This window comes from Psilocybe cubensis, chromosome 9 (genome assembly GCF_017499595.1).
Source record: "Psilocybe cubensis strain MGC-MH-2018 chromosome 9, whole genome shotgun sequence".
In the NCBI taxonomy this organism is placed as follows: Eukaryota; Fungi; Basidiomycota; class Agaricomycetes; order Agaricales; family Agrocybaceae; genus Psilocybe; species Psilocybe cubensis.
Window position 1 is genome coordinate 456,917 of NC_063007.1, and position 15,009 is coordinate 471,925.

At 46.9% G+C, this 15,009-nt stretch overlaps 3 protein-coding genes and 2 non-coding genes across 5 annotated transcripts; 3 read left to right on the forward strand and 2 right to left on the reverse strand.

The window, feature by feature from the left end:
• The first annotated feature begins 289 nt into the window (after positions 1-289).
• On the forward strand, positions 290-385 carry JR316_0009584. The gene has a single exon. It is a non-coding gene; the product is annotated as a tRNA-Lys (tRNA).
• A 3,184-nt stretch (positions 386-3,569) lies between these two features.
• JR316_0009585 (uncharacterized protein) lies at positions 3,570-5,805 on the forward strand (the record flags this gene model as incomplete). Its single annotated transcript, XM_047895283.1, has 2 exons — positions 3,570-3,594; positions 3,653-5,805. The coding sequence occupies 2 exons, from the start codon at positions 3,570-3,572 to the stop codon at positions 5,803-5,805; spliced, it is 2,178 nt and encodes a 725-aa protein (XP_047745002.1).
• Positions 5,806-6,419: 614 nt separating this feature from the next.
• On the forward strand, positions 6,420-6,517 carry JR316_0009586. Its single transcript has one exon. It is a non-coding gene; the product is annotated as a tRNA-Lys (tRNA).
• A 219-nt stretch (positions 6,518-6,736) lies between these two features.
• JR316_0009587 (Dihydrosphingosine 1-phosphate phosphatase) lies at positions 6,737-8,952 on the reverse strand (the record flags this gene model as incomplete). Its single annotated transcript, XM_047895284.1, has 7 exons — positions 6,737-6,849; positions 6,910-7,392; positions 7,463-8,266; positions 8,318-8,415; positions 8,470-8,594; positions 8,653-8,881; positions 8,930-8,952. 7 exons carry the CDS (start codon positions 8,950-8,952, stop codon positions 6,737-6,739), a joined length of 1,875 nt encoding a protein of 624 aa, XP_047745003.1.
• Positions 8,953-9,543: 591 nt separating this feature from the next.
• Positions 9,544-10,482, reverse strand: JR316_0009588 (Reductase pytE; the record flags this gene model as incomplete). Its single annotated transcript, XM_047895285.1, has 3 exons — positions 9,544-10,103; positions 10,166-10,363; positions 10,413-10,482. 3 exons carry the CDS (start codon positions 10,480-10,482, stop codon positions 9,544-9,546), a joined length of 828 nt encoding a protein of 275 aa, XP_047745004.1.
• Positions 10,483-15,009: the final 4,527 nt, after the last annotated feature.

Here is a 15,009-nt window from a genome sequence, read left to right on the forward strand (position 1 = left end):
AGGAGAATGAGAGGAAATCCTCGAGTATCGCCATGTCACTCATATTGCGATGTAGCTTGTTTGAGGTGATTGCATCTGATCACGTCGCAAGGTCGATTTTGTCTCTGATAGATGGAGCCTACCTGTTCCGTACTTTATTTAAAAAGAGGCTACATATACGGTATTTCCACTAGCGTCAATAGTAGTAATCAATGTAGCATGCAGTGCGGGTACATCTGTGTTCGTCGTTGGATCCTTCACATGCCCTTTGGCCCGGGAGCGGGTGGCGACTGTCTCGATCACAAGCATCGCCCGCCTAGCTCAATCGGATAGAGCGTCAGACTCTTATAGTGTCTATAGGCAACAGGCGATCTGAAGGCTGCGAGTTCGACCCTCGCGGTGGGCTACTTCACTGTTTTTTTCGTGTCTTCGTCCGTGGGAGGCAAGACGGCTGAGATCAATTGGGCGCTAATGAAATTGTTTAGCCTACTTGCCAGGCCTACAATTTTGTTTCGGTTTATGAGTACGGACGTCACCTAGACGTCAAGCTGGCTCCTAGTATCCTAAGTCCTACATGCGAACTGATGTTACGCGCCGAGGGTTGAACAATGATATGAACAATTGCAACTGCTGTCTATGTGAGAGTTAATACACAGGTACATCATATAATGATGGTATTAAGTAGGGTTTGACTCTTACCGCTGGTATGGTGGGTCAACTGGTTTGCTGCCAGGCATGTCATTGACGGCAGTCTTATTCCAATAGTCGGGTTGGTCTAGTCGTAAATTGCTCGTTGGTCAATAACCATAAGCGGGACCAAGAGGGCATACTGCTCTTACTCAGACTGTCATCGATGGGCAGGGAGGGTGGTCTTGGGTACGAAGATTCCTCCGACATCGACCAGAATGGCATAGACTTTGATACTGTTGGATATGATAGTGGCGCGATGGGTAATGAAGCCGACAGGTGATCATTATAATTATGCCCTTCAGGCGACGTCAAGGTTGGTTCGTGGTATTGGAATCTTGACGATGTGAGGGCATTGAGCTGCCTACCAGTGGGGGGAGGTATAGCACATTTGTCTATGGGACCGACCAAAGTGAAGTCAGCATGAAAGTAGCAAAAGTGCGTTCGAAATAGTATTCACTCGAGCTATGATACGCATCCCCTGGCTCTGGTGTGCGTCTTCGTGAAGAAGGTAAGGTAACTTGGGGGTCTTCCAGGTGATGTTGGTACATAAAAAGGGGACCACCGCCCTCCATTGTCAATCTAAGTGGAGAATTTGCGTCTAGCTGATCTAGCTCAACCAGACACTCGAGAAATAGCTTGAGACCATCTTGATACTGGGGTGCTATGATATTATACATTTTAAATCAGCGAAAGACGCCCAAGTGCTTCCCAATGGCACGTTCAGCTTACATGATTCGTCAACGTCGGCCCATCGATCCACGTACGAACTCTCTTGGTGGTGCAAGTGTGTCGAAGATATATGGTCGCTATCTGCGAAGCCGTTGTCTAGTGTAGCATCTACGACGGGTACGGTGTAGAGGTGAGCCATTGGAACAGTTTTTGTATTGGGGTGGCGGGAAGAATTCAGAAGTGCTTTCTGTCTCCTAAAAACCACAATCGATGTGTGTGTGTATCTAAAATCTCAGGCTGTTCATTGCAATCCATTGAACCGGGCGTGTTCTGATTAATTGGGTACACTAATCATGAGAAACTGTTCATTACTTCTCAAGTCGTGACTTCTTCCACAGGGTTGCACACAAGGCCGCAGCTATGTATAGGCGATAACGCGATCCAGTGGCGCATTTTTTAGCAGTTCACTTCCCAACGTTTAACTACTCTGATTGAAATCCGCTTTCAATCTTCATATATTATCCTTCAGATGCCTGAATTGTGTATAAGTTTCGGAGCATGTTCGAAAAACTGAAGAACAAAGGGACTGAGCGTTGGCTCGAAGAGTCTTCTTGATCAAGGATTATCTGTGGGAAGATATGTGTTGTCATTAGCTTACGTTGTTGTGTGTGTGTATCCGTGGGTATTCCGTTTTTCGCATCACGTTCAGTCTTGTTTAGATATGCTATTGAGCAGCGGCCTATAGCCTTACGTTGTGGCTATTAAGAAACTCATATCAAGTCGAGTCAGATATTTCTAGCACACGCCTTGAAATATGATATGATGAAGGAAAGCCGAGAACGGGCAATGAACAATAGTTACTTCACACAAATCTGTCAGTGATGTACCGCCTGAGATCCGATTCAGTAGTCATACTCCTGGAAGCCTCGCCTCATGATATGGAGAGAAACAGAATCTTCAGTTTTCATGACTCGACTCGATATCTGACACCGGTGATAGGACAAACGGATGATATAAACCAGTCAAACTATGATCTGCTGATTAAAAAATTGAACGAGCCAATTAACGAAAGCTTTCGCGTCTTCTCGTGGAAATCTTACCACCATCGAAATTCATTAGCCATATCACCACGTAGATATCAGCATGACCCCTGGCCCCCGACTCCTGCCAGAGTGCAAGACGGGTTTTAGGTCTGGGAACTCATTCCGTAATCATGCTAAATTTGTATTTCAATCTCCATATTTGGCACCGTGTTTTGTACAAATATAAGCGGAGTGTAAAACACCATGCGGCAAATCACAACGACCCACACTGAATGGACGACAACAATCGTAGTGTACGCCTTGAATGTAAGAGAATATCTACGTAAACATTTAACCTACATCCAGCAGATCTGGGAACAAATGTCTATTTGTTATTAACCACGTTCATTTTGGTCTTATTTTCAGATGCCGTAGGTTGCCGAAAAATATTGTTAAAAACCGCCAATTTTGCGCTTCATCAATGTGAATCATAAGATAGTCAGAATCAATCTAGGTCGCAGAGGAAAGAAGCGCATTAGTTATTTTAGCTTTATATAAATGAACAATGGGAGATCAACGCTCTTTGCGTCATCGAAACGAAGCACCGAATGTCCGCAGTGCGTCTACCGATTAAGACTGATCACCGAATACCCGTAAATGTGAGATGAGCCGGCCAGTCGTAGTACTACGTATCGCGGAATGGTTTTGTATGTATGGTTTCTTATGAGAAACGCTTTTGTACATGATTCTTAAAGAGAGCACGCCACTTGTATAGCTTCAAGAGCTTGGATTGTCCAAGGCTTGGAAGCTTCACAGAAAGACTACCTGGGACCATCGACTCTGACGACCCAGAAATAAACAGCAACTAAGGTAAGTATGTCAGTAAGGCACACGTGTAGTATCGGGCTCGCCAGGAGGTAACATCATTTACAGCACAAGGGCAGGAGACAGAGATGACGGACCGTGGAACAATGGCGGGAAACAATGACTAAACATATTCAAACTCCGCTTGACTACCAAAAATAGACTACTCTTTGTTTCCTGATGCTCACAATCGGACAATGGCGTCCTTATACTTATATACAACGTTCGGAATGCCCGACTTCTTCGTTTTTACCTCTTCACACCATCTGCTACCAAAGCACCTGGTCACGACTATCCATTTGAAGGTACCATAGACTCTATTTTCTGCTCAATCTACGAACTATCATGAATCCGAACATTTCTACGAGTTGTAAGCTCACTTTACCTTCTGTTCAAAACCAACTTTTTGCTTATCAGTCTTCAAATAGTCTTTTCGCGGGAGGCCCTCCTACAAAGACAGGCACGAACACTGCGATCTCGCAAACTCACCCAGTCATCAATAAGAAATAAGCCGTTGCTCAACGTCATTCTCGAGGAGGACGAAACTCGAACTTCATCAAGATCACCATCACCCGTGCTCAGTCTGTCATCGAGTTCAAAATCTGGCAGCAGCTCTACACACAGCCTTAAGGCAAAACGCAGACGCGCTATGGCCCATGTTTCTGACATTAGGATCGCCCGTGAGTCAACCCATGACGACGACATCGAGCTCTCGCCTCTGCTTCTGTCCGCGCCCCGTCCTGCCCCCTCACCACCAACAAGTTCATCAGAGTCTCCAGACTCCTTCAGCCTCACATTTACAAATGTGGCGTATAAATTTCCCCACCCACCTACTCCGTCTAGTCTTGGAGGCTGCGAATCCCCCACACCCTCAATGTCATCGCTTTCTTCCAGTCCTTGCTCCCGACACGGAGATATGCCACTTACACCTTCTTCCTCTGACGACGAATCTTCCACTTCTTCTCGCTCTTTCAACCCCCGTCGCGCGGCAATCCAACCTCTTGTTATTGCCAAGCACAATCCACGTCCAAGTTCGCCATTTAACGAGATTTCTCTGTCTTCGTCGTCCCTTCTGGAGCCTTTCAAGGACTCTTCAGAGGAGCCTCAAGTGACTTCGCTTACCTCGGCGTTTATGGACGACGTATACTCCTACGACTCTGACCCCGAATCCGACTCTGAGTGGTACAACCGCGAATTCTCTGATTTTTTGTCTCTTTACTCTCCAACCCCATCGTCGTTCCCTATACAACAAGCGAGACCGGAATCTATGTTTCTTTCAGAGGACATCGACGTTGCCAGCCCTAAGTCCCAACGCAGGATTTCGAAGGCCCTACCACCTACTCCATCCACTCCAGCCTCCAGACGCGAGTCCGTGGTCGTTCCATCTGCAGAGCCCAAACGCTCTTCTAAGAGGGAAAGCAGGAGGATCAGTATTCCCAAGTACCCACCACCTCCAGTACCTACGGCATCCCGTCCTTCGTCCATGTCTTCAAGGACTTCATCCCCGACCTCTGCTCCAGCTTGCAACAAAACACTGCCGCACAGCATTCGCCGACCACCTCCTCGCATGAGCATTCCGCTTGATTGCGAATTAGATTTCGATTTGGCGGAAATTGAAGAGGACGACTCCTCGTCCGCTTTCTCTTTTTCTATGTATGAAATTGACCTCGACTACGGAATCGCAGAGCAACCCAAAAGCTCAGGTAGCTCGGGCTCCGACCCCTCAGTCTACTCGCAGCCTTCCTTTGAGGAGGAAGAGGACCACTTCGACGGACAAGAGATTACTTTCGATCTCGATTACTCGTTGATGCTCCCTCTTTCTCTCCCCACTACGCCTTTCGATTTGGAAGCTGACATCGCTTTGGGACTGGAGAAACTTCGCGTGCAGGAGGAAACTCAAGTCGACTTGCCGACTATCTCTATTGAAGAGCAACAACCTGCACCTACACCCGAACCTACACCCGAACCTGAACAGGAGATCGTTGTGGACGACGTATTTTCTCCCTCATCCTCTTCCTCATTTTCTTTCTCTCCATCCCCTTCCGTTACCTCACACTCCAACGACTATTTCCTTGCCGTCCCCTCCTCCAACACCGCAAAACGCCCGCTCTTTAACGAAGAGAAGATCCTCAAGTCGAAATGGAGCTCATCCACCCTCGGCTCCGTGCGCGAGGAACACGAACACCGCGCGTCCGCCTCCAAATTGCGCCTGTACTTCGGCGGCGGCCAATCGCCCTCGAAGAGCGGCAAGCGTGGAAGCGCGCAGTCGAACAAAAAGGTACCGCCTACACCGACGTCCCCGTTCTCGCTCATGACGCCGAGGAAGTCGAGCCGCGGGTACGCTGTGAGCCCCCCACCTTCTGCGTCCCCCAGCTCCCGTGGTCATTTCAGAGGTACTAGCTCAGATGTGATGATCATTGGGTACGGGGGTGGTGTGAGGAGGAGAGGTAGTGTCTCGACTGTTAGCGATGTTGGCAGCGAGGACAGTTCGTCCAGCACTTCGAGTTCGGGGTTGAGGAGGAAACCCATTCCGATCGAGATGTTCCTAAGAAGCGATATGCTCATGAAGAGCACGGCCTGAAACGACTGCTCTTTACCTCATCCCAACCCTCTGCCATCTTATCCAACATGAAAATTATCGACCAATGCGTCCTACAACATTCGTTTAATCACTCTGTCTTGTTTTCCTTTTTTTCTTTTGACTCTTGCTCTCCCTTGCATTCATCTAATCACCACGCACACGATTATTTATCCAACATCATCATTTTTAGACTTCATTTTGTTCCTGTCGTTCCTTCCCTTCTTTTTTGCACAACCAACTCAACCACTCAACTTGCATTTTCTCAATCATGACGATCCATTGCTATATTATTTGCTATACTCTTCCATCACCCTGCCATCATTTTTTGTATAATTACGCTATGCACTGCACCTCCTTTTTATATAGTACTCCAATCGACTCCACAACACTGTAGCAATTAGTTTTTTTTTCTTTACCTTGTTTACTTACTATCAATACTTGAATCAATAACATGTTTTTAAAACATATCTCTTGGTGCTCTTTTACACATTGCCTTTTGTCTGAATTTCTCGCTCGCAGCTCCTAGCAATTAAGCAAGTTGCAATGCGCTCGAAAGCTTTGGTCTGTCATAATGTTAAAATGATTATATTATTTTAAACATACTTTTAATTACTGCCCGCCTAGCTCAATCGGATAGAGCGTCAGACTCTTAAGTCTAAGGCATTGGGCATATAAAATCTGAAGGCTGCGAGTTCGACCCTCGCGGTGGGCTACTGTAACTTTTCTTTTGCAAATTCTTCCCTTCCATAACTTTAAGACTCCACCAAAATTTTACAACCTTTTGACTTAGTCACAGTGACGAAGTAATCCGAAGTCGTGCCATAACATTAATAATGCATTAATAGTCGTATTATAAAAATAACCAACAATCCCCTCATATAATCCCAAAACCAAATGTATGTCCGTGCGTTTTCGTGCTTTCGATCGTCAATTACAAGATTGTAACATGAGAGCCAACACCCCAACCAAACAGGTCGAAAGCGAGAGGGAGGACTTCGCATGCAATGACTGCAATACCAGCGTACACGATCACCTTTGTAAGGACTGAAGATGCACGAAAAACGTCAGCAACATGAAGGCGACGAAAGAGCATATCATACGCACCATCCGCATCATAATGTCGGACATCATCAGGTTGTCCATCCTTGCCCGTACTCTCCTTATCTGTCCGGTGCGCCCCGACACCTGCCTTGCCATTAAACGCCTTTTCATTGGATGGGTGGGCATTTCCGTTTGCGGCTCCGTTCGCATTTCTGTGCCCGTTGCCAGAGCGCATTTTGAGGTCTTTCGCCATCACTGTGCGGCTTCCCGAGTGTCCCTCAACACCGCTTCCGATGCCGCCTATTTCGATGCCGACGTTTCCAGCACTTGGGAGGTCGATCACACTGGGAATAGGGTGTAGCTCGAATCCACCTCCGTCAGCGGAGGAGTGGAACTCGGACGGCACGGACTTGTACTCGGTGGCTGGTGTGTAGAAGCGGCGATGCGGAAGTTGGAACGCGCGTGCGAGGAGGCGGAACGTTGGGGGCAGGATGATGTGCAGAGCTGATTTGGCGAGGAGCCGCCATACGAAGATGACAAGAATTCCTGAATATTGGGTTAGTTGCGTTCGTAGTTGGAGGTGTGTGGGAATTGGAAAATGAGATGGACAACGTACCGAAAGACATTTTTATGGCAGCGAATGTCCACCACACCAAAACATCGTTCCATTCTCGCTCCACTTGAACCCATTGGCCTGCTTCTAATATCCACCCGCTGCCGGGCATAATGACGTTCTTGACGAGGTCCATGCCAGCTTGGCTGTAGCACACGGCCCAGCGCGATACGAGGGAACCGAGCACGACGCTCAAAATGGCGATGGCATCTTCGAAGCAGGGGCAGTCGTCCACCGGCTGGGGGTGAACGTGTACTGCGAAGAGACACAGCGGGATAAGAATGAGAGGTACTTCCCAGCCGCCATACTGGATCCACTTTTCGATCCATTTTCCTGCGGCGAGTCCCTGCCCCATGAAAACAAGAAGTGCACCAGAAGGCTGCAGGGTCCCGAAGCCTAAGAACGCGCAAAGCGCGTTGAGGGGGTTGCTGGGTTCGAGAAGATAGGGTGCACCTGCCCAGTCAGTATGTGCCCACCATATCCCCGCACCAAGAAGGATTCCCGTTATGCAATCAGTAAAGGAGTGCATCGCGGTGTACAGTCTCCCGAAAACGACTGAGAATGCGTAAATGAAGAGAATGAAGTTGATAAAGTAATAAAGTCGTGGAGATATCATGTATTCAGTCGTGTCGCTTGAATTTATTATCGTGGATGTGCCATTCGTAATGGTGGATATAATCGTTTGGGAACTGGGTATAGGCGTGGAGGCTAGGCGGTGTACATGGGCGAAGAAAATTAGTGCAATGGAAACGCTGTTCGTTGAGTGTGTTGAGGGGAATCCGTATTCCAAATGGTGAGAACCAATAGCTGACGTAAATTGGTGAGATAAAATAAGTCATGAGAGAAACTTTTGCGCACTTAAGCGTGTTACAGGGGGGGCAAATGGTCGAGGTGAACAGAACAAATCCTTGATGACGGATGATCCATATATTCCAAGTCCAAGAATGGCGAGGAGGCTGTAAAAAGGTCAGCTACAAGTAGAGAAGTGGATAATTAATATCAAAGCTCACGCTCGACCCGTCTCGTCATATCCGAAAAAGAAAAGAGCAGGTAGTAGGATCATGAAGAAAGTATGAGTCCCCAGAATTGAGCTATAGACAAAATATGCGTCTAGCCATGGAGTGCGAATTTTTTCCTAACAATTCCAAAGGTTTAGTATCAACTACCCTCATGTTGGACAAGAAATGATTCACCTGCATTGCTGCAATGATCCACGATTCCCACTGCACTGTCGCGACCAATTTGCGGCGTATGCCTGCCCGCCACCATGACAAAGTTGAGTCATAGACGTCCTTTCCCTGCAGACCTGGCGTTACATCGTTGGTGAGAAACCTTTGTTTTAAACTCTGGACGTCGAGATCGTGTGTCACGCCATTTTGGTAGCTGGTCTCCCTGGAGTGCGTGGGAGCTGGCGACGACGCTCTCGAAGATGCTTCCGAAGGTGGCCCAGAGATCGAAAATTGCACCGACTTTGCAGGTGTCTTTCCTGACATTGTGTCCGTGTTAGGTCGCTGTCTTGTCGTCCTCTCCTCTAATCCGCTTAGATATCCACAACTTCTCCGGTCAACTATAAGGCGTGCAGCCCGGGATGTTGGCACAGAAAAGTTGTTCGAGAATCTGTGAAGTCTTTGGAATCGCCCTCGCCGGGGTATATGAGGGGTATATGGTCGGTGTCGAGACTCGAAATCCGAGAACCTCGCCGCCGACTTGCTCGACACAAATCACTGTTTAATTTTACCAAGCTTTCGTGATCATGAGAACAACTTCGGCCAATCAGGTTTATTCGGCAACTTCAAAGCCGAACAAGCGGAGCCCTTTCAACAGGCGGAGCCGACTCCAACTCAATTCAACTCGAATCTCCAACAAACCGAATTCTTCGTCAAAGTGCCTTTGATGACCATACAGCATCCCCACAGTCCCCCTCCCTCACAGGCGCTCATACGCTAGGGGTAGGAGGCGCAAACGGTATAAGACGTTCATTCCGAAACATTGTAAACTCAATACATTGTTAAAAGTAAAACACTCAAGTGTGATTAGATCAGACCATATCGTATATCTGTCCACAGAAATGGAATCTAAAATAACTAGTAAGCTATACTGACTTGTTTATTTCCATACTTTTCCCAATTTTTGGTCACAGCCTCGAAGATAAAGTGTGCTACATCTTTGCGTGAGATGAAATATCCTCCAACTTCTCCTTCTCCAGCCCTATAAGGTTGCCTATTTTCTGGTGAATCTGCGCGACACTCCCCATCGTTGAACATGGCCCCTCTAACGATCATAGCGTTCTGTAGCGTTCCGGGACTAGGCAAGCCTTCGCGGTGCTTCCAGTCTTTACCCATGATGTCTTCCCCTGGTTCTCCGTCCTCTGTATTCCAGTCCCATCCAGAGCAGTGATATATTATGCGCTCCATGCCCAACTTGTCCTGCAGAGGGTTTTGTATGAGATACCCATACACAGGCCTCAATGCGAATGGAACTTTGGCACGAGAAGATCGGCTAACTCCTGAAGCTGATAATGTGACAATCTTTGGCAAAGAGGAGGTCTTGGGCATCTCGCAGAGCACATTCAGCAAACACTGCGTCACAAGATTATTGGGATGTATCACGAAGCCTTTCGTGAACTGAAACTTTGGATTACCAGCTGAGCGTGGGGAACGGCGGGTTAAAGATGGATATGTAACAATTTGCAGCACTGACACTTACTAAATCCGACAGTGAACAACACTAAATCGACTGCAGCCTCTTTCGTAGCTTCAATCCATGCTCTTTGAACATCTTTTGCCACAAGACCGTCCCCTCTAACTAGGTTAACGCTTCCTGATTTCATATACTTTTGGATTGACTCGTCGCTATCAAATGCCTGTGGTGATCTCATAAGGAAGGTAACATTTGCTCCAGCATCTATGTGGGTACCTTTAGTACAGAGGATAAGTGACAATTAGCAGCATACCCAAGAATCGTAGCGAGGTGTAATACCCAATATGACGAGATCCACCAATTACAAGGATGTTATGTGGCATGTGAAGACTGATCGGAAGATGGATTATTAGCAGTCAATGGTAGGTGAAGTCGTTCGTTCTGTAACTGGTGTGGCAGAGCCGCAGAGGGCTTATCTTTTTTATTTATACGTATATGGCTGTGCCAACGCGCTATCGTCCTCTGAATATGTATATCTATTATTGAAATCGCAATACATACCTTGATGGCGTCGGTGATTAGCCTTATAATTGATGGTCGTCCGAAAGAGTTATTTGAATATACAGGTACATGAAGGTAGGACCCCCGGTAATGAGGGAGGAGCCCAGATCCCTATCCGGACAAATTTTGGGCAATTTTGAGCATAAGGCAAGGTACCATCCGGACAAAAAAGCGACAAAACATGTCAAAAGGTAGGGTACAAAAAATTGTTCTGGTCCAGACAAATTTCAAGATTTTGGAGGTATGCTAGAGCTGTTGTCCAGACAAATTTGGTCGAATGATTGTCAGCCTTGTGGTGTAGTAGTTGGTGGTGCCAGTGAATTTTTAGTGACCTCTCTTAATTATGATGCCCGTTTGAATCCTAGTGTGGTTGATTTTTGAGTTCGTTTTTTTACATTTTGTGGCTAGTATTTCATATTCTTGTAACGTAGGATCAATGCGGTGTTGTTCTAATCCCATCGATTCAATTTCTTTCTACTATCAAGTCAAGCGCATTCGTGCCACTAGAGCCAGCCCCAACTTCGATTGAATTGTCGCCCGCAGATTTTGGACGCTTCAAATCATTGCGAGAGGGACTCGGGTCAATTGTTAGGGTTCTCGAGTCTCGAGACATACAACAAGCGTTCGCCAGCTGTATGATACTTTCATCTTTACGAAAATGTATTATATGTTACGTTACAGTACATTTCTTTTATTTAAATTGTATACATATGTTGTCAATGCGATTTAAGCCTCCTAGAGGGGCAAAAAAGTAAGCCGGGGGGCGAAAAATTAGGCCAGGAGACGAAAAAGCAGGCCAGGGGACGCCATCCGGACAAAAATTGACCAGAAATAGGCAGGGTACCAAAAATTTTGGTTGTCCGGACCAAAACCGAAATTTTTTTCGAGGCCAGGTGCAATCCGGACAAAAATTCACAAAATCTGTCCGGACAAATTCTCGGTCTTGGGATCAAGCCTTTTCTGTCATTACCGGGGGTCCTATGAAGGTACTGCCAATTAACACACTTACTGCACACAGTAATCGCCACCACTTTAGTCTAGCCGATCAAGTCGTACATTCTAGTTGTCTAGATATTTCTCAGCACAGCCGCCGTTGGCGGATGGATGTTGGCATCTGCAATGCGTGCGATTCACTCAATCCTATGTCATCGGATACCAAGGGGGGGATTGTTCTCTCGATTATCCTAGAAAGCACCGACAAAAGTTATAGCCAGTGAGGATTTTTATTACTATGGCAATGGCAGCGACTTTGGTGAAGCTCCACAGAGGTTTCAACTGGATTTGATGCCGCATATGTCTCTTCATGTAAGAATGGAGTCTGGATCCGTCAGCTGAGAGGTATCCATCTTCCGTTCCATGCGTCTGTGGATAGGTATTCTCCGTGCAATCCAGCCGAAAAAATGTATGCCCCCGACGAAAGAAAATTGTTTCGGCATTAGCGGCTTCAAGTCATGTTATAGTGAGAAATTTCGTTCTCCGACAGAAAAGGCGGCAAACGGCCTTCGAGGTCAATGTTCAACTTGAAACTCACTCAACAGACTCATCTCGTCTCGTTCGACGTTCAGACCTAGCAAGCAGACAGCCTAATCTTCTAACGACACTCTCTTCCCCAGAAACCTAACCTCGATAGCCTAGTGACGTACACGCAACGTACACGAGTCTTGGTGAAGCCGTTTCATTTCCAGCCCAGAAGTCATTTTCCAGTCAAAGCTTAACAAATGGGCTTGAAAATTCCATATCTTCGGAGGTCGGGAGCGAAAATATTCCCCAGAAAAACGTTTCAATAGATCGAGGTCGCATGTTTGAGCTCATGACTTGTGCAGGTGAGTGATTGTTGCGCAGGTGATCAGCCGCCGTGACCATTTGACCGTCAGGTGCTGGGATGAGCAGGCAGCCTGCATTCTCAGTCGCTATAAAGGATGGAGTCAACTGTGTTTCTGTTCCTACTCTCTCCTTTTCTCTCTCGTTACCCCCCGTCAAGACTACTACAGGCAGTCCTTTGTCTACTCTCGTTTTTGTAGTGGTGCTTGTCTCCTACGCGATCATTCGGTCCGAGACAGTCTATTAATGACCGGCTCATCAAGCTTTCGTCGTCCCAATACGGTTTGACCAGACACGCCCGTTTAATCTCGCCGTCATCGCGCGTCGTGGAAAGGAAAGATGGATAGTCCACGACGGCTCCTTTGTCCTTGGACTCGATGGTCTCTGGGGTCTTTTCCACCGTCCTTCCTCTTTACCAACTTCTCACGTTCACCGGATCTTTGGTCTATACTCAGTGTTGAGAAAGATATAGATCAGCGAAGCTTAAGAAAGTGGGCATTGAGGACGGAGAGGGAGCCGATGGGGATGGGAGTAGTTCGTTAAAAGTGAGTCTACATTTTTGCTATCGAGAGCACTCATGTATGAGGCATGAAATAATGATGTTATTGAGCTTGAGTCATACCTTGTAAGTGGAGAATCTATTGGCGGTATGCTTCTTCGAATCATTCTATCTTCGGGGGTCTTTCGAGTCTTTCGCAACAAGTTCCTTGAGGTCTATGGTTTCACCGAACAAATCCGATATGCCTTTCACGGAACCCTAATGCCCAAAATGTCGCAATGGGTGTTGAACGTTTTACGGCGTTAGGTAGACGTTTCGCAGCTCCGTATTACTCTCCTGGCTAACTGCACTTTTGATAGCCCTCATTTTCTCCCTAAATCCATTATCATTCCTCCTACTCCTTCTGCGATATGACGGTTGATTTTGTGGACTGCGAGTCTCCAATGAGCAACATTTATTCGTGCAATGCGGCGCCTTCCGAAATGGTATTTTATTCCTCACAAATACTTCGCTCTAGTCGCATTGACACGGCATAATAATGTCGTGCGGAGATTCTGCGTACTTTGACGTGCACGTTCCATGTTCCCCAGTCCATTTTTGAAAATCAGGCAATCTTCAGGGCTCAGGGCACGGTGGGTTTACCCCACATTCACACAGCCTAACCCCGCATCTCTTCATGGCGTTTTCGAAATCAAATTGAAGTAAATTGGTTGGTTCCACCGTCTCTCTCTATCCGTATTTGGGGATGAAGTCCCGAGAAAGATATGAACAGTATGAGATCTATAGACTCCTATATGCCCGGTTGTTCTCTGTAAAGAGATGTTGAGTCTGGTGCGCTGTTTTCTAGGAGGACCAAATAGGAGGACTTCCTTAGACCGACCACCGGAAACATGTGTTTATCGTCAGGATATCCCTTCACTGCTTGGCATTCCGACTTGGTTGATGAGTGGACGGCTCGTTGTTTGTAGGCCGCCGCCACAAAGGGGCCGGTTGTGCTGCTTCTTGAACCTTCCTTGACGAGAAGTGGATGACATATTTACGTGGTGAGTGTATACATTTCCCCACAGTTTGTCATCACTCTTGCCGCGGTGCGACATTCAGAAAATAGAAGAATCTTTCTGCTTTCTTCTGATTGCGGGGTGGGTAAAGATCATGGAATTGATCATTTAATCCCCGTTTCCCAGTCATACCCCTTCCAACTTCGAAAATCATAAACTATTCTGCCTTGAACTCACTTGGGCTAGGCCTCTCGAGGTTTCTTGAACTTTCATTAGAGCTATATGAATACTTGCTGGCTCTGTGTCAGGCTCTCAACGAATTCTCAAAGGCTGGATGGGTACATGAGGTTCGGCAAGATTTAATCATGGCGCTCATTGCTTTCATAGCGATCGATGCCTGATTATCAAATCAACCGAATCAACTCGGTTCATCCGGTATTCATGGCGGTTCGATTCGGAAGAAAATCAAATATCAATATACTAATCTCGGCACCGACAAGAAAGTGGGAGTGTCCGGGGTACGTGTGGGCTACTCTTGGCCTTGAAAGTCAATTGGATGCAATACGGTTGCCGGTTACCGCGACTACCGCATGCATACGAAAGGCGAGTTAGGAGAGTTAGAACGCAAACTCTACTAGGGACTTCTCCATCGAACATCTGAAAAGCACCTTTCCGCAAAATATCCGAGTAGGTCTTCTCTAGACCTGAACGACCTCCGGGACTCCGTGGTAAGTTCAATGCAGATCCGTGAGGCTACCTTGATAGTCATCCTCCAACGGCCTTTAATCTGTAAGGAAATGAATGTTCTACGCAAAGCACGCCGGAGAGTATGGACGAGTAATATGTCGTTGTCATCATCCTCAGGGCTGTCGGGCTCCTGTCCTGTAAGAAAAGGACTAGGGGCCTCCTTACTAATTGGATAGTCGCAACAGAACCTCTTCAAACCTTTTTTGTCGTAAACGCCAGCTGTACCATGGCAGTGATGTGTGCACCAAGAAGCACAGATATGTGTGTTGTGTTATCACTTTCTC